The 20,713-nt window shown below is 34.7% G+C and overlaps 1 protein-coding gene across 6 annotated transcripts in view; it reads right to left on the reverse strand.

The window, feature by feature from the left end:
• The window catches only part of nalcn (sodium leak channel, non-selective), a 168,985-nt gene that overhangs the window by 43,819 nt on the left and 104,453 nt on the right, over positions 1-20,713 (reverse strand). For all 6 annotated transcript variants that reach the window (XM_088604641.1, XM_088604616.1, XM_088604649.1 and 3 more), the window contains 2 exons: positions 16,929-17,066; positions 12,477-12,551 (listed from right to left, as the gene is read on the reverse strand). In XM_088604641.1, the coding sequence (XP_088460767.1) occupies positions 12,477-12,551; positions 16,929-17,066 (213 nt within the window). The remainder of the gene's footprint in view (positions 1-12,476; positions 12,552-16,928; positions 17,067-20,713) is intronic.

Here is a 20,713-nt window from a genome sequence, read left to right on the forward strand (position 1 = left end):
AGAACAGTAGAGGAAATAAAAACATCATGGAATGTACTATATTGTGAAAAACTATGAAATGTTTTTTTCCTATCAAACTGAAAACCATTCTTTACCCTGTGGATTTAGTGAACAGCCAAGCGGCTGTTTTAGAAGAGGAACAATTTTTTCCCTGTAATTTGGTAACAAATGAACCATGCTAGTGTTCCATAGGCTATAAACTCCCAGGCTACTTAATGCTACACCTTCATCACCTGAGAGGATGCTTGCCAACATACATGCTATACCCTCAGAAAAGCATATTTTGAGGTCTGTTTCTGAGGACATATTCTGCTGTTTTCTGAAAGAAAACCCCTTTAAGATGACCTTGAAGACAGAAGCTAATAAGCATTTCTCCCTTAGTGCTTGGTAACATAATGTGCTTGGACATAAATACATTAGCAGACAGACTTCTTTAATCAAAAACAAAATAGCAGCTGTTTGCTTAATCAAACAAACAAAAAAGCCATAACAAAGTCTGAGCATGGCAGAATTTGATACCTCTCAATTGCACTGAAACAGATTAAAAGGTAGCACCACAAATACATAAATCAGGGCCCGTTGTTCAATTAACTGATGTCTAAGAAGAGATGTGAAAATAATTTGGAACCTACAGTCATTTTCTCTAGCTTTAAATGTGTATTAACAAGATGCTCTAAAACAGAAAAGAAAAAAAGAAGGTAAAAATGATAAATAATTAAAGTTTGTAACTGACAGACACAGGGCTTTCTTTTGGCCCTTATGACACGGACTGAGCATCTTGTTCATGACTATCTGTGTTGCCAAGGGGAAACTGAGGCTTGTCACAGCTAAAAGAAATCTCAACCCCATCTGACAGCTGGCTGTTTACCCACACTCTTATGGGCTTTGGCTTCTGAAATGTCCGCACCCAGTCACAGTTCTCTAGGGCTTTTTGACTGGAAACAGATGTGCTTTGAGCAGACAGAAAAATACAAAGTTTTACAATGTCCACACCAAAAGTCTCCGGCATTAATAACTTTGTATGCGCCAGCCTAAACATTCCAAGTAAATTGGAAACAGCTGACACAAACCAGCATAACCACAGGCTGAATTTGAAGAATTTTATGCTGTAAGGCACCTTGAATCATCATCTATTTTTCGACAGGCAGCTGCTTTGGTTATTCTTGTGTCCTTTTTAGAATTCCTAACTAATTTTCCTAAATTCAGTCTGTGTGCTTTTGTATACCATAGGTATGATCAAATACCACACATACTTCAAGAACTCTGTCAAAACAGACTTAATTTGCTTCTACTTACAGTATGTTGTCTTTTCTTGCAGTTTTTAAGTAACTTGGATGTCTCACATTGTTCAAAGAAACATGGACTGTATTTACATAAATAGACCTTGCACTAGATGGCAGTATGGATGGATGTAGAATAAATATCTATAGTATACAGAATACAAATTGCTAATTACAAAGCCACTCATAAAAGATCAACCTGTTCTGATACTTTGTATGTAAATGCATTTTCTAAGATAATTTAAAAGCATCACACATCATCATAAGTTATTGTGGCTCATTTTTTCTGGGAATGCTCTAGCAAAATGTCATTGTACAGGAGCAGATATTTAAAAAATCATCTATTATCAGCATGCTTGAATTGAGCTGAATTAAGTGGAAATAAAAATGACAGAAAGAGAAATCAATCTGACAGAATATCACATGAATATAGTGTACTGTATTTTGGAACTACTGTGGTATCAGTCTTCCCTGTAATCCCACTTAGAATGGCAAATTACTGTCCTTCATTAAATACTGAAATTCCATTGGATATCCTTTTTAAAGATCCCTACAGTATTAATACTGTTCCCTAGAAGGTTATCTTGAGGTAAACAGAAGTTACAGAATAGTTTACTGCCTGGGGCTAAATCAGGTGTTCTTTAATTACCCATTAAACATATTAATATTCCCTATGTAACACTGCCTGGAACATTTCTACTTTAAAAACAAAAAAAATATTCAGCAAGTATTTAGTCATGTCAATAAAACATTATCAATTCTAATTAATGTTTTCTAAAATGAGACATAAAAACAATGTGAGAGAAAGAGAAAGTATAATGTATTTAAGTACTTAAGATATTGAAGTTACAATAATAGTTGATCAAAGCCTTACTATTACTAATTACAGTATCATTTTGTTTAAACAATTAAATGCTACCTCAATGGTCTTAACATCAGCCTTGAGGATGCTAATTCCAGAAACGTATTTTGTCACACATGAAAATTGTGTGTTGCGTGGGCATAATTATTGCAACACAGTCTCAGAACCATATCAGGTAGCATCAACAAGAGTTGCTTGGAGAAACATCTGATAGAAGATACTTAGAACTCCATGTGCACAACAGCCCTGAGGGGCTGTTCTCCATTTAATATTTTATAAAGATAAACATTTCCCACATTTATATTCACACTTGGCTTATGATTCTGGCTTGTGGACAGATATGATTTACCGTAATCACATACATTTCTACAATGACCATACAAAGGAATAAAAAGAATGAAATGAAAAGAATGAAACAGCTGGGTAAAATGCAATACAGCTGAAGACTCTGTGTTTCAGACCTCTCAGAATTTATTTTTGTTTTTCTTGTATATGTCTACTACAATCATTATTTATTTTTCTTTTGATTTAGAAGTGACATTATGCAGAAACGTCCTGTACCCAAGATCTTTACTAAAATAGTCTGAAAGCTAATGGTAAACGAAACACTGAATATACTGTAAAAAATAAGATCATAAGAGGGTTACAAACAAGTGATAGTTACAGTATTCAACCCTTCCTGTTTATTCGATTGCTTAGTAGCTTATTGATCCCGGCTTTTTCTTGAAGGTTCTCAGGTAAATAGCAACAGCATTGCTTAATAACCTGTTTTAGATACTCACTACCCATTTTGCAATAAACTGTCTACAGTTTGTAGTCCATAATACACTTACTTATAACTTCCAGTTTTGTTCTCTTGTATAGTACAGTACTTCTTTCGCTACCATAGAGTAACCCTTTGGGATGACTTTATCAAAACTCTTCAGGATTCTGAACACTGAACACTTGTACTGTGTAAGGCTCCTAGTAATCTTCTTTACTCAAGACACAAACTCTGCACTCCAACCTTGGGAGATAGTAGCTTCAGAGAGTCAGTGCACAGAGCTCTCAATTGAGCACGTTAATGCTGGTGTGGCACACTTCCAGCTCCAAACCATACAGCCCCATCAAAAAGCAGTGAAATTTCCTCAGCCAGTAGTCTGACTCTTGCCTCTACAGACTGCAACAGAACTGGGATTCCTAGGATGTGATGTCAGTGCAAGAGTCTCATATTACTTGCTCTACATTGCTTAATATTCTGATACAAAGACAAGTGCTGCTCTTGACTAAGAAAAAAATGGGTGCCAAGGCATAAACACATTGTTACTAGTGAGATTTTTATACATATACTTTATACATATTTATATTTTATACATATTCATACTTTCTTTTTTGTTTGTTTTCTGTGTGTGTGTTCTAGATCAGATGATGTGTCAGCATAACAGCATAATAAAGTACAATTATATTGTATCATTAGAGCCTGATTATCATTTCCTTCAGTAACACTTAAGAAGATAAACAACATCTACTTACGTAGATGACTATTCTCCACTCCCACAGGACATGTACCCTTCTATGAAAGGACTAATATACTATTTATTCTATTTTAATCTCTTATTTCAAGAGATAATTGAATATATGTCAACACACAGAGGAGCAGAACTTAGTTTTGCTACAGAAGCAAGACAATGTGTTCCCTCAAGAGGTACGAACCATTAGTGCATAACGTAAAGGCAGCAGTGTGAGCAGTGGTTAGGGTTTTCAACTGCTGACAGAAAGTTTCTGGGTTCAAATCCCAGGTGAGGCACTGCTGTTGTATCCTTAAGTAAGGCATTTAACGCCAACTGCTTTGCTAAAATAGCTACTGTAGGTGGATAAATTGGCACATTTCCTTGGAAGGGATAAAAACATCAGTGGAATGGATGTAAAATAATAAAGATGGAATTGAAGGGGTTTCTGCAATTATTCGCTGCTCTTTACAATGCTAAAATACTTTGAAATCACTTAACTCCTTTTAATGTGCATTATTATTGCATTTGTTTCAGGCCTCTTTCCTGAATTCAGATTAAAACCAAAATATCAAATACCTGAATGTTAAAAGATCACAGTGTTTGAAGTCAGAGGGATATTTTTTTTCTCTATGTTATATTGCAGCTACTGTAGCTATTCCAGAAAAGCCTTCTTTTTAGTTTTTACAGAGCACCTGTAAAAATCCATCAGTGTAATCTATAGTATATATCTGCCTCTATCTATAACTTACCTAAACTACTGGTGCTCCACAGATATGTAATTACAATCAACCTCAAGGAGTGATGCAGAGGCTAACTGAAGCAAGCCCTGATGATAACTGAACAGAAGGAGTCTCATTATATGTTTCCTGTTATCTTCTCCTGATCTGCATTGTGCTGTACACAGGCTATTAATTAGCAGCATCTCCGGCTCTTCTGTCTGATTTAACTGCTAATGATGCTACGATGTATACTTTGGTCTTATTAACATAACAATGAAAAAAAAGAGAAATTCATTTCATGGTTAAGGATTGTGATTACAAAGCAGGGAACATTTATTGCAAGTGCAGTTTTTTAAAACCTAATGGTAAAAGTCATTAATTTTACTACAAACCAATAAGTAAGCTGGTCTATGAAATTCAAGAATGACGTCCTGGAAATGTTATGTAGTTACAGTTCAGCTGTTGGATTAAAAAAAAACATTTTTTATTGACAATAATCAGAAGGAAACTTGGCTTTTTGAAAATGTGTCCATTAACATGACACAGTTACTGTATGTGTATCCTGTACCATTTCCTTCCAGGAGATAATGCATGAGAGGTGTGGTCAAAGTCAAGTATTTCTAGTCTCTTTTCTGTTTAAAACACAAGGATTCCAACCCTATCTGAGCTTCCAGTTTTTCCCTCTACATCATGGCTCTTCAACCTTGGACTGAGGAGCCCCATTACTGCAGGTTTTATAGGTCACCATTAAATCAGCAATTTCTAAAAATGTCATTGTTATCAATTAAGCAGCCAATTTCTCAGATGACAGCATGTAGAGATCATCTGGTACTCAAATCTTAGCAACCTTCAGTCCTAAAGGCTACTGTTCAGAACACGTTACAGGTGTTCCCAATGTTTAGAAAAGGAGAGGTATCAGACTAACTGGATTGGGACTCTAAAGGACATTAATTGGAGACCCCTGTGCTATGAAATTGATATAATGGATATAAATTTGAAAATAAATTACTTTTAAAACTGGGCACAAATTAAAACACTACTTGCAAAATACAGTAATTTGGAGAACAGACAATACTCAGTGATGTAAAATTAAAGCACAAGGAAAAAGCAATGGCTGATTAAAAGAAACATCAACATACTGTATGTCCCGCAAACCCCTGAGCATGATATAATGACCATGAAGAGCTCAAAGAGCTAAAAGAGACATATTTTCAGAAGGCCCTTTTCCATAGTGGAACAATGCAGTTAATCACAGCATCTAAACTGCTTTACAGTATACTGTATCTAATTACACTACAAAATACTATACTATATACAGAATAGTACACATACAGTACATACTGTATACTGTATATTATATTATACACTACAAATATATTTGATAATACATAATTTCAAATATAGGGTTTAATTTAAAATAAAAAACACAGAATACCTTCTGGTTAATGTTAAGTGCCAGAATTTCTAGTCAGTAAAAAAATAACAATAATGATGGGATAGAATAACTTGCTATACTGTAATGGTGAATACTGCCCTCATCTTTATTAGCTGTGACCTGTTGAACATAACAACGTTTACACCTCAAATCCCTCAACGGTAGACTATGGCTTTTGATACATAGACCTTAAATCCACAGAGCAAGCTGACCTAGCTATTCTCCTGTCTGACTGTGATAATAAGCAATTTATGTATTCTGTAAGTGCTGTGTTGGCTGACCACTTTCAGAAAAATGCAGGATGATACTGTATGCCAAAACGAAAATTCTATTTAATGAATCAATCACGTAATAATCAAGCTACTGCCTTCGAACCAGTTTATAACAGTTGCATCTGGTTCTAACAGGCTTCTTCTAACAGGCTTGGGAAAAAAAGAGAAAAGGTCGAGATGTATCTGAAACTAGCTGATCCATTTTTTCCCTCCTGCTCCTGTAAGAATAAGTGTGATTTTCAAAGAATTTCCATAATGTGACTCTGCTGTGATAAATATTTAAGAGGCTGAAAAAGTTCCCTTGCTGTAATATTAAAAATAATTTGTGGGCTTATTTATTTGCACTTTAATAATGTGGCACTTTTTGCTGAATGTATAGAAAAGATTGCAGGGAGATAAGTGGGGTTCTGTGTCAGTGTTTTGAGCTGTAAAGGAACAAGTAGAGGTCAATTCCACACTGAAAGAGAATTCCAAGGATAACAAAAAACACATCATGGCTGTGGAACTTTTTTTCAGGGCTGATAGCATAAAACTGAATGGTACTGAAGATGTGGCTGTAAAATTCACACTTTGTAAATTTTGACTTTTGATTGTGTATTGTCTTAAGAATATATAGTAAAATAGTTACGCTGAGTATTGATTACAATGCAATGTATTTTATTGAAAAATTATTTGCCAAGAAAACCTTTTTTTTTAACCCGAGCCTTTTCCATTAATATTGCTTTATGATTAAAGGTCTTACTGTTAACCTCCTCCAATCCAAAACTGAATAAAATATGAATAATAGTGCATGAATAAAATACAGGTATGAGATCTTCATGATGATGCCCTAAATTTGCAAATAAATTAAATTAAAATTAAGCTATGGTGTTAGGAGGTTCTGAAAACAGGGTTATGACCTGACCTCTCTATACCCTCCACCCTTTGGTGACATGGATGTAAATCCTGACCTGTGACGCTTTTAACCAAAAGGCTAAGCTCTCAAATAGTGCAGCAAGCTACAGTGATATTGATTCTCCCCAACGTCTATTGGAACCTGACTCCAATGAAACAAATATTCACGGTCCAAACTTGCCAGATCACCTGCAATGTTAATTTCAGTGATGAGAGCTGATTTAACATATCTGCACATTCTAATTTATTTAGGTGCTCAATTAAAATGTATAGATTATGAGCTCTGTGATTTTTCTTATTTTACAGAGCCAAAATGCTCACCCATGTGTAATAATATAGCACAGCTAACCTTTTTATTATAAGATATGCCAATTATAAAATAAAGTGCAAAACTGCTCTGTAAACAACCATACAATTATACACCTATTAGAAAAGACTTGAACTAAATACCTCAGATCCTGTAGCACTCGTGCATTAAATGATAAATAATGTTACTGTGGCATATCTCACAGTAAGAAAACATTATTAATTATTTTGAAGAAATGCAATTTTATTTTCAAACGTCTTAGAATACATTTTTAAAGAAATTACCTATTACATTTACTGTACAAATAGCTTGTTCTGTATATGGAGTTTACTACTCTAGTTCAGAGCTTTCCAGTCTTCCATACTTCATTGTCATGCAATCTTTCATTTTAATTAAATGAACAGTTAATTTAGCTAATGTGCCTCTCACTTTGACCTTCTTCATTGCTTTCACTTAAAAAAATGGAGATTGAAATTCTATAAGCAAGTCAGAATTCATATCTGAATTAGTATTTCAGATAAACATTCAGCTAAATACAGTAACTCAGATCGTATTTAAATCTGAAAAATTAGATTCTGGAAACACTATTGTAGAAGGGAAAACACTATATCTTAAATTAATATGATTAAAACATTTGATTAGATAATTTAACACATAGAGATTTGTTATTTGATGTTTAATATTTATGAATTTGATTAATTTATTTAAATAGCATAATAAGGAAAAGTCCACAAAAGAACCAGAATAGAAGCTATTTAACTTTACAGTTAGGTTCTGCATTGGTTTATTTTTTAAAAGTAATAACCCAATAACAAATAGAGAACATCTGTGAGGGTTATGCTCATTTTTAGCTTTAAACTGTCTACCGGAAATGTCTACCATACCAAGGGGTTACTAAGTCTTTTAGATATTCTTAGAAGAAAGATGTTTTGATGGAAATAATCCAAAATGATTTTTTTTTCAGACACAATCTCAGAAGCATGTGATGTTTCTGAAGTCCACACTTGAAAAACAAGGCAAGCTGGTAATTCAAATCCTCTTTTTATTTTAGATTCTCCCATTAATTTTGATTATATACCCAAACAATTCAGAATCACCGATTGTACCTTTCCATCAGGGCTTATAGTAACAGTCCTTGTTCTGTACCAGCATAGGCAGAATGGGGGAATTATAGGCTGGATCCTTGAATCTGCCTATCCTTCCAATCCTTTATCTTTTGACTTTCGAGGTTCAGTAACAATTTGAAGGAAGGTGCGTCCTTCAGAAAGCAGGCGAGAAACCTGCAGGCGACTGGAAAGTTACAGAGGCTCATCTTTTCCTTGGAGAAGGACAGAGAACTAATTGACTAATCCCAGAAGTGCTGAGCCACCTCCCAATTCTTTTGATGTTCTAATACAGTACATCAACCATGAGTCATAAATCCACTAATAAAATCAGATGATTTCTAAAATAAAGAACACATTTTAATTTTGAATTTATAGAGTATAGGCATTGTCTCCAGGATCTCTTTAGAGGCTACAGCACGTACCATTAAAACTTAAAGCATCCATCAAACATGAATTCATGCTGTATAGCTGTCTAACACAGACCCTGGCAAGGGTCCCTCATGATCCTGTACCAACCACATGACAATCCAGCTGTTCTGTAGCCCTCAACAGTGTTTCTAAAAGAGCCTGAATACCTACAGTATGTTTATTTAAGATATGATAAACTATTTATTTTTATAAATATATACAGTACTGTACAGTGCTGTATACACAAATGAAACTGTAAATACACACTGGTACAAATCAACAAAACATGACTTTCAAGATAAAATATCATCTACTCTTTGAGAGGTGTCCCAGATTCTAACCCAGATTATCGTTAATCATCTTTGACCGGGGCAATCATGCAATGATACAGTACCTGTTTTAGATAATGTAATCCTGAGAAATCACCACATATCCTACATATACAGTAGTTCAAACCTAGTCTTTGCATTACAGTCATATTATTACTGTTTCCCTTTTTTGCTTTTCAGATCTACAACAGTACATTATTCATTCTTGTAAACTGGGTCTTTTCTACAGCTACTGTACTCTCATAATAAATCACAGGGATTTAAATCTGGACAATGAAATGAAATAATTTCCACGTGTCTCACAATTGTATAGTATAAGGTACTGTCTTGAAAACTCCCAGCTCTCTTAACAATTGAGATGAGTAGAACACAAAATTTTTTTAGCATTTGCTATTTGAACTCTTCCAGCCTTCATACTGTACATTAAAGCTGTTCTGTAAGCATAATAGAAGAAAGTTATCAATCACTTCTTCCTTTCTACAAAGTGTCCCAAAAAATTATGAGGAAGGTACATCATAAAGAGGCTTGTAGATGAAGTGCATATTTCTGGACAGTTTCTATAAGTGACCTTTTCATTTGCTATAAATATGCTTGTCCAGAAAAAAAAATCTTATACTGTATACGGATTATTGTAAATAGATGCTAGCCCTATACATCTATTTTGAAAACATTCTGGGTTGTTTGATATGATCAGTTAAAAAGTGTTGAGAAGTTTTTAACAATTTTGATCAAATAAACTTTTTAAATTGATTACTCATGAGTACTAATTAGATATTCAATTATTTTATATTAACTGAAATCATTTTGGTTAATTTTTTTCAATGGATTGAGAAAATGTGCTCATACTATTAATTATGTTAATACATTCCACAAAAAGTACTTACAGTATGACCCTATCAGACTCACCAAAAAACAACCAATTAAGATGCAGATGCAGAATATATCTGAGATGATCTAAGAAACTGCATTCAAACAATATCAACTGTATTTAATTGTCTTGTTGCACAATTGCCATGAATATCTTATCTTGTAGGCCATTGTTAATTGCATTGTTATTTATAAAATAACGGAAGTTAAGACAAGAAAGACCTTATAGAACCTACAATGCCTATTGTCTGCCACTTACCATATACACTACAGATTAACAGGGGTGCCCAGCTATACTGCAATAAGAGCTACTGTACATCAGAAAACCAGATCAATGTAATGTATGCATACTATAGGAAAAACACAACATAGTTGAATCCTTATTTTAGCCTCATAGCTGTCATTACTATCAAATGATACTGCAGATGTATTTTTGTGTTCCAAGAACCTTAAAAGGCAATTTTATAGCTTAAGCTTCAGATCAACACATCTACTTATCTGATTATAGGGAGCATTTGATTTGGTCTTAAGGAAATGTGTGAAGCATGACAGCATTTTGAGTAACTTAAAACTGAACAGAATCTGTGTTTTTGCTTAAGACCAGGTCTACATATTTTAAGAAAAGAGCATAACGTGGATTCTGCATGTAATGCAGAATAAGCTATCCAGTGAGTTTTCAAGTACAGTTTGTTTCTGTTTGATAGAGGAACTATTTTATAATATTTTAAAGAAATCTGTATTCTTCTTTGTCAAATACGTGCAATCAAATCAGCAGTTTGCTGATATTTTCTGGTACTAATTACTGCGTGAGTCAGAGTTTGGCAAAAAGGTAATGCTGAGGTTGCAATTTGAGAGAAAAGTCATTAGAACTTAAATTTATGAAAACTAAGAGTGAACCATATTTACTTACAGTTGGAGTACTGAATAATGGTGAAGATTATCATCATTGCTTTTGTTCGTGCCTTACATATTATAAACATATATACATATACATATACTACTGTAGGTATATAAGCAATTGTATAACAAGGAACAATAAAATAAATTCACATACAGTAAAACAATAAAAAATGAAGTGCTAAAACTAATTGCTAAATAAAAAATTACTTTATGTTGTAAGCAATCCAAAACACATTGTAAGATAGTGTGAAGTTTGAGGAACTGCAGCAATTATAATGATGTAAACTAAATTCAGCCGAGAATTTGACAGCAGGACCAGAAGACAGATTTCAAGAAAGATATTAGTTTAAGAAATGTCTGATATCAGTTTCAGCTACTGGCATTCCTGTAGAATTTCCCAATCTAACAAAGGAAAATTAAAAACTCCTATGATAACAACTTCTTACTTAACATATAGATTTTTATCAATTATCACTCACTCAGGTAATTGATACCTGAGTTTATTTCTCTATCGAATGTCTGTTAATTGAGAACAGTTGACAAAGAATGCCAGCAAATATCAGCCAAGAGCAGTGTTTCCTTAACCTAATACTCAGGACACACCATCTCTTTTAGGTTCTAATTATAAGCATTGCATGTTAAGATAACTACGGTATAAATTTCCGTACATATAATTTTTGAAGGGTGAAACAATTCAGACTTGTTTAATTAAAAAAATGTTGGTTTAATGGTTTAACTATTTTAATGTTGGGGAAATAAAAACAAATGGAAAGCCTGCAGATCAGGAAGTGAAGAAGCTGTCTGTTGGATATGAAACTGATCAAACACAGCCCTAGAAAAGTAGCTCAACATGCAAACAACTGAACAAAAATCCCTTCTTTTTTGCACTTCTGATCACTGCACATAATACATTTTATGAACTCCTGTGCATTTAAATGCTCCCAATCCGTATTTATATTCTGCACATGATTCTGGAGTTATGCACCAATAATTATGGCTCACTGAATCTGTGCATAGTGTTTGTTGGGCAATAAAGAGTACTGCATAATAAAAAAATCAAAGCCATTAAACAATTATTCTGTTATCCCTAGACTGATTTTCCATTAGCCAGAGGCAAGCTTCACAATGAGAACAAATTGGAAGTCGTGCATTTTATACATTATGCACACATTTGTTTTTAAGAAGGAAGGGAGCTGAACTGTTTCAGTAAAAGTACAGTAACCACCACTGTGAAGTTCTGTTTTAGTTTAAGATTTACTGCAAAGTTTTCTGGAAAGAAGGCTTGAAATATTCATAGTTAGAAAGATTATGTTGAAAAAACTTTGCTAATTCAATGCAAAATGCATGTTATTCTATTGATTTTCAACATAAAAAATAAGGCATTTACATTTATGACATTTACAAGCATCTCAACAGTGTTAGAATTTGTTGTTATATACGTACAGTCTGAGTAAAACAACTTTTTTCAGTTTCATATAGACAGAAACATTAGATTGTGTTACAATTTGCACTTCTCCATTCACCAAATTTCCATTTTCTCCATATCAAATTCACTTGTGCTTCACATGCAGACTGTCTGAATATGAAAGAGAAAATCTGTTACCTACCTGTTTAAGTTTCTTCAAATCTTCATCAAGTTCCAGATTGTCGAGAATTACTGCAACAAACAAGCTCAGCAAAATCTAAATAAAAAAGTCACTAGTTATTAAGTCAAGAAATGTACAGCATCATATACAAATAATTATTATCTAATGGAAAAATTAAGCTCATGTGTTGATCATGTGACTTGTCCAAAGCAAGTCCCTTATTAAATATTATGCAAGCTAAATAACTAAGTTTAATGTCAGTTTGAGTTATTAATAGGCATTTTATTAAAATAAATGTAAGTTACTTAAGTATGAACATACAATAATAAATAATTAAAATGAATGAATAATTAAAAGCATTTTTCACCATACTGTGCTTTGAAATACGTAACCTCTTCTGATATGCACTCAGCCTAACAATCTTAGCTATTAAATTGGAATAAGATGTTGGATGAATCATTTGACAGCTGAATCAGATTATATTCTTTTATTGTTTAAAGAAGGTTATTCTTCAGGTGACGCACTTTCCAAAAGAAATTCTAAATTAAAATTCTTAACTTTGAAAGGACTCATTATACTGGCTTATGAATGCAGTGTTTTTGATACATTTTATCTGAAAATAAATTTACAGGGCTCTCCAAAATTATTGTAGTAGTGAAAACCTATTTTTTCTTTACAGTCAAATAATTTGTATTTGTGATCATAAGATAAATATGTAATCACATATGTTTTTTGGGGGTAATTACATGCACACATTTGATTGTTTAACAGAAAGGGCACAATGCATGCTGTTTGTTTTGTAAATCTGAAGATTGACTTGGTCAGTTTAAGACTTTCAATGTTTTTCCTACTAATGATCTTGTTTGCACTGCCTTATGGGTCATTGTCATGCTGTATGGTGAAGTGCCAACCATTGAGTATGGGTGTCAGATTCATGGCTGTCTCTAGAAAGAGCTCAAGTGTCTTAATTGATGATGAACTAATGATTGTAGCAAATAGAATGAATTCAGCAGGTAGCAGAACATTTTTTGCTTATGTAAAAGGAAATGCTTCTATCCATACTGGCTGGCATTTCACTGCTAATTTATTTAAAATGAATGTGTCCTAATAGTTATGGTCACTGGAAATCAACGGATTAAACACAACATACAGTATGTTTTTAATCTAAAGTGATTGCAATATATACCTATAGTATATATATATATATTAGTTCTTACATGATAATTAACAATTCTGTATTCATATATCAAAATTAACATGGAATTACCCAAACACAAAACATATATTCAAGTAGGTAGCTGCATTAGCACGCATAGGCTGCAAAGGAACAAGTCAGGGTTTATTCCATGCTGAAAAGAGAAGAAAAGAAACTGTGGCTGTGGAGCCTGACACTCCTGAAGAAGGCTCCACAGCCAAAATTTTGTGTTTCTTTTCTTCTCGTTTCAGCATGGAATAAACCTTTACTTGTTCCTTGAGAAAACATATACAGTATTGTACTTACTATACCACTCATAATAATCTCATGATCAAAGATGCAAATTTCTTGACTTTAAAGTAATAGTAAGAGTTTGGACTTTGCTGTCCCAAAGCTTTTTGAAGGCACTATACTTTATGTAGTGTACTGTATTACAGCAAGAGAAAAAAAATCTATAAATTTAAGAGATAATTTCATTTTCCCTAATATGAAAACCAGAATTCATAACTCCTCCATTCACTGTTAAGGCTTCCAATAACAAATAATTTGCTTTTTTATCTGCTTCAGCAGGAATATATTCAACTAGAAGACATTAAAACAATTCAAAGAACAGTTTTTATTACTTTTTTTTTACTGAGAGAAACCTCTTCTTATTATAAGTCTTTGGTGTACAGGTAATCTGTGAATCAGGATATCTAATTTCCCAGTAGTCATTCATATTGCTCTGCATTAATAATTCTCAGTAACGAGAATCCTGCACACCTGCCACATTCATTAGCTGGTTATAAACAATCTACTGCAGAGCAATCCCACCCGGAAGAATGAAAACAACAGCTAAAGAATAAAGAGGATAGTATATTCTTCTCTTTTTGGACTTAACACTTGGAATGAAATACTGTGCACCATTTTCTAAAGCATGCTGAATGTGTAATTGCTCCAGTAGTTGAATGAACCAAGCTGAAAGTTAACACATTAAATGTGTTTTAATGATATTTGAACAGCAGAAGACAAATGTCTTTATTATGTTTAACTCGTAGTAAATACTACTACTGTACATGCAGGGTACATAGAAATACTATATTTCTGTGAAGTGAAAATAACAATTGTTATAATTCCTTAATTGTCTTAAGTGAATTCAGATGCAAACATTCTACTGCTAGCCTAGAAACATTTAATCTCCTTTTATTAAACTGTGACGTACATGCTACTTAACTTTAAACACTTCAAACATTTTTTAATTATAATGAAAGCCCTTTTTATTGCTGTATTCACTGAGTTTATGCATTACTCAGTGAGCACTTTCTGAAAAAGGCTAACAGACTGTCACAATTTTGTGACCTTCCTAGAGAATTAATAATGCAAACCTTGTGATGTAAATGCCTCCTATTAGCCAATTCTTTGTTACCATTTCCAGTCTCAAGAGAATACAGAACTGCCAGCAGACATCTTTCCTCTACATGTCTAGATCAGAAACAGATTTCTAATAGATATTTTCTTTTAGGCAAAGTCTCTCTGGATGTAGTTTGTCATTGTGTTTTATTATGTCTGTGTACTTCACTGTGTGTTGCTTCCTGTTGTGATTACATTTACGTGTTTATTTCCTTATTATTGACACATACTATTTCAAAGTGTAGGAACTGTAAGGGGAAACTCAGTGTCAGCCACGTAACAGTACTGTATCAGTGATGGGTTAATGCTGCTGGTGGATTATTACTGTAACAGCTGGAGGAGCAGTGGGTGTGGATTATGCTCTTGATTCAGAGGAATGGTCTCTAATACAGGCCGCTAGGGTGCCTCTAGCAGCTGCAGAGTCCCAATGCTGCAATTATTACTCTCACTCCTGTGTAAATAATACAGGTCTATACCCAGGACTGGGACTTTTCATAGTTTACAAGTTTACAAGTGCTCCTGCAACTATACATACTGTATCCATATCTCATGTTTTACATATTAAGCCTATGTTTAATTAGCACATGTTGGTTATAATAAAATGTTCAGCTGTAACACTGCTCATAGTATGTATATGAGCTTGCTAACAGCCAATCCAATGGGCTCTCAGGAGGAGTCCAGCCTTTTGAAATCCTCTAACATCCAATGACAGACCCCATATGGCTTATTTTGGTGATCACATGCTTCCAAATCTCTCTGATGGGTCTCTCAGACTCATTTGCAACATGTCATGTGTCATGGATTAAAACTGGTTGTTTGGCTTTAGGGGGAGGGGTAATGGTGTCACTGTAATACTGTGATCATATACTGTACTGCAAGACTCGCTATTACATTCTCTTCCTCTAAATTCCAAATTCCAAAGCAACCTCATTCCTAGTCGGCTACACACTCTTAGAACAATCACCTCCCTGGATATGACATGTTTAAACTGAAAAAGAGCATTAAAAACACTGGAGCATAACATATCAGAAGACTGATATTTAGAACATAAGTTCAGATATACTATTCAAAAACCGGAGACACCTACATCATATACAGTATGCAGATACATTTCAATAGCATACTGTAAGTGTATTCAACAGACCAGGTGAAAGTGTAGTGACTACCAGTAGGAATAATAATGTTAATGTATTACTCCGCCATAAAGATGAAATACATATACAGTGCATACATCTAATGAAAATGACGTCACAGCTGTATGTAAGTATATTATGCATAAATCACTTTTCAAATACTGTACATGTACTGTATGACTGTCAGTTCAGGATCTCATTGGAATTCTGTAACCTTTGTTTGAAAAGGAAAGTGTGCTAAAACATCACCTTCCTGTACGCCTACAGCACCACTGTCTCTTGCTTACCCTATTGTTCAATGATTTGACGACAATTCCAGAGGAAGTATTTAAATAAAGGGGCAAATGTGTTTTGTCTTTAACCCAGAAACATTCTATTTGCTACTCAGTATGTCATGAGAAGCACTGCGGTATGTATTACCCATGTGCTCACTTAAGTGCCATACGCCAGTAAGCAGCATCTAATTCCTAATTAACAGTCTATGCCCTAGAGTGTTATGCTCGTGCCTTAAAATTAAATTACATCTGTGAGATGCATACAAACCAAGGGCAGAAAGCAGCACAAAACAATACAGATATGACCCTTTTCTATAACGAAAAAAGCTTTAATGTGATTTACTGTAGTACTGAAGTTCACACACTGACAGACGTCAAGCACCCTAAAATTACTGAATGAATAAAGCTGACATACTTCTAACTGATATGAAGAGGTCTATCACAAGCAAATAATCAGTAGCATGTTTATTCTACAACATACCAGAGTGGCAAAAAGATGGTACAGTATAAAGTAAATGGCAACCACTGGAGCCCACATGTGTCCAACTGCAACAAGTGTTTGGTCCATGACATCAACCCAGCCTTCTTGGGTGAGGATTTGAAACATTGACATGAAAGCCTGTAGGAGATACAAACAAGTTTAAATTATTAGCTATGCACGGAAAAAAAATATCTGGAAATTAAACCATGTAAATGCAATCTTAAAACCTGAGGATAAAATAAATAATTCTGGTTGGCACATCTTTTTTTTTTTACAATGGTCTTGTGGTACTTTATAACATTCCGGTCATTTGCAGTGATATTCCGCAAAATTAAATATTTTTTTCTGATAGAAACAAATCTGCTGGCAAAATGGCAAAATGTGTTCACTATGAAATGTTTAATTGTTGGTCAACCATACTGTATACTATAATGTACTGGGGCTGGAGAATAGAATACGGGTACTGTATATCAGACTCAGTCAGGCTAGACAAGGAACTGAAAGTCAGAGAAAAACCCAGAAATCTGGAAAAGAGTAAGCAATTGGAGCATTTTCCGAAACACCTGCAAGAAGGAATACCCACCATTTGTATTTAGACTGACTAGCAAGCAAGAGTCAAGGAGGCTGTTAGGAGAGTACAGAGAGTACAGAGACTATACAGGGATATCTTTTTTTCTGGAAAGCAGATATTTTTGAGAAGGAACTGGAAATGGCTTCTGAATTGGACTGGCAGAGAATATGATTTGGTCCAAGTGAAAAAACTCTGACTAGTATTGGATATGACCATTTTTTTTCCTGCATAAAAATGAGTGACTTTGTTTTCATAATAGTGTTTTGTTCATAAAAACTGCCTATAGAGACTCCTAAAAAAACATAGTTATACTATGTACAATAAACAACATGTACAATACTGTATAGCTTTATATAAAATGCAATCTGAAGCACTGTGGCATAGCTTAATACAGTGTATATTTAGAAATTGTGGGAAAATGTTATGCTAATTTACTATGAGACACATTCATTTAAAATCTTTTGTATTTTCATTTTCCACTGGTATTTTCAAAGCTTAATAATGGTTTGAGAATCTGCTCTCTCAATTGCTAAATTAGACTTTTCCCTACATTTCATCCTATAATTTACAGTACGTGGGGTAAGGCAATAGAAAAGGAAAATGGTTGACTGACAAACCAGACAGCTGTTAAAAAGCAAGACACATTTTTGATGCAAATGTGCCTAGTGTATTTTTCAAAACGAAACAAAAGATGTTTTTTTTTATTGGTGTTCCTAATAATTTACTAGTCCAAATACAAAAAGAGACTTCTCTGTCAGTGTGAAATGTCAAATATAAAAGCAGCTATTTAAATAAAATGTTTTTTTCCCCTTTAATTGTTCATGCTTCACGGAATGTCATATAATTTGTATGTATAAAGTGAGATTGGAACAATCCAAATTATTCTGTTCTAAAGAAATTAATGTATTTTTAAGTGTCTACAATTTTTAAAATTGCCAGACCAATCATTATATTTCCATTATACTGTATACATGTAGCTCTACCACAGAATTGATCATGCCTTGAGTTAATTTCCCGGTGACTGAGCTAGAACCAAGTGCTTTTTCACTCTGAACAATTGAAAATCCCATTTCTGAGTTTTTAAAACCTTTGTTAAGAAGAATGCATGGGTATAATAAGTTGATCTTACTACCCTGGCTCCCTAATAGGGAATCTTTTTCATTACCTGTGCGTTTTTCAAGCACATGCTTTCACTGGAAATTACATGCCACAGCTCTGGCATACTTGGTGCTTCATACACTGTACTGATACATTGCATATGGTATAAAGTCACATCACAATTGCACTTTATAATTCCACTGAAGTGCTGCACTTATGTGTACGATGCACAGTGACCATTATGTGCTACCAGCCCCAATCCAGACAGATGAAGAAGTGAGAAATAGCTTCGACATTTGAATTAAGGAAGAAGTTTAGGTAGGGCAATGTTCAAGCCCATAGTAGGCTTTAGAAAGGCCACTGGCATTAACATCCCTATTCTTGCATACAGTGACATGAGCTCTTTAGTGACTAAGTAGTCAGTCCCTTGGTTTAATAGCCCTTCTGAAGGAAATGTACCACCTACAGCCCAGTGTTCCTAGTCACCATAATTTTCATTTGGAAATTCAGGTCCAGAGTGAAGATTACCACCTTCTAGTCAGCCAACATCCTTTGCAGCCGCAAACTGGTATCACGATCGTTATCTCTCCTCTAGAGGGCGCTCCGAACCTTTTGCGTTTGTTTCATTATCACGTTCACTTGCCCCTTGTTCCGTCCAGAGTTTATGCATTGGAAGATGGACACCTGGAGGCCCGCCTAGCATCAAATCACCCAACGTCCGCGGCTTGAAGGCTTAGGCTTCTGATTGGCGTCCTGACCAAGCTGAGTCCGAGGTTCGGAGCACCTGGTCTCATCATTCTGTTTTTAACCCCATTCCTGCTCGGGATCCCATTCTGGATTTTAACCTTGTCTTGTCTTGGATGGATCACCTGGTTTGGGATTTTGGACAGCGCCCGGATTTCCCTCTTGGACAGTTTTGGACTTGTTTGCATGTGCTCCCCCCTTTCGCCTGATCTCTTTAGGCACCGCCCCCTGTTCGCCATCCCTTATATGTTTTCCCTGTAGCCCTTCTCCAGTCACTTCTGGATTTTACAGTCTGCACCGGCTCCTGTGACAACTGGTGTTCTTTGGAGGTCTCCCGTACTAGTGTTGACCAGGTCCAGCTTAGCTTCTAAGATGTGATGAGATCAGACAGTAAGGTCTGTAGCTTAGATGTGGGATACTATTGCCCTTAAGGAGGCAGAGACTGTCCATGTTAATGGCTACAGTATTTTCCCGTTAGGGTAACTAAATTTAGGACAGCAGTTTTTCAGTCCCTAGCAGATTAAGAACAAAGGGCAGTACCTTAGGTAATGAATACCCAAAGGTATGAAAAGTAGGAAAAAAACATCACCTTACTAATATGGGTTGCACAGCCTTCGGACAGTTTTTGGAAATCAAAAGGCCACTGGATATGAGATGTTTACTAAGCTGAACAGGGTGATGCACAGTATGGAACCAGACATTGGACCAAGCACTGGAGATTCAGTGGTAGAATTCTGTTCTCCCTTATGGGTGGCAGGAGTATGGAATCAGCTGCAATACCCAGCCATTCTGCTGAAGCAGATACAGTGGTTTCTTTCAAGAAAGCTAGAGGAGATACTTGGATAAATTACCTACTGACTACCAGGCAATAACAATATAAGAGTGGACAATTTCAGAACATCTCAGCTACTGTATAAGTACATTTATTTTTTTCTACTCAACCATAAAAAGTTATATAAATAAAATAGTTTCATTATAACTGTAAAGCTGCTACTAAAATATTTTTCTTTATTCAGACAACCACAATAAAAAATCGTGAGCAAGTAACAATGTGTTAGTTTGAGTTTAACAAAACTATCTAAGCTCCCATTAAATGTTACAAAGATTAATACACCCGCAAGTATTTGAACTGCAATATATCTCAAACAAAAGTAAAATGATTCGAAAAATGTAGACCAATTGCTCACAGATTTGAACAGGTAGGCCATTATCAGCTACAAAGTCAAATAAAATCACTTGCACCTGAGATTTCCTTCCTGTCAACTGAAGTACTGTATTTAACTGTGTCACACTCCCTTTTTCTTGGCAGCATTTGGTATCACAGAGAATTTTAAGACAGGGAAAGGTCAAATATCATTATCCTCAATGGTTA

This window comes from Lepisosteus platostomus, chromosome 2, assembly GCF_059453375.1.
Source record: "Lepisosteus platostomus isolate fLepPlt1 chromosome 2, fLepPlt1.hap1, whole genome shotgun sequence".
In the NCBI taxonomy this organism is placed as follows: Eukaryota; Metazoa; Chordata; class Actinopteri; order Semionotiformes; family Lepisosteidae; genus Lepisosteus; species Lepisosteus platostomus.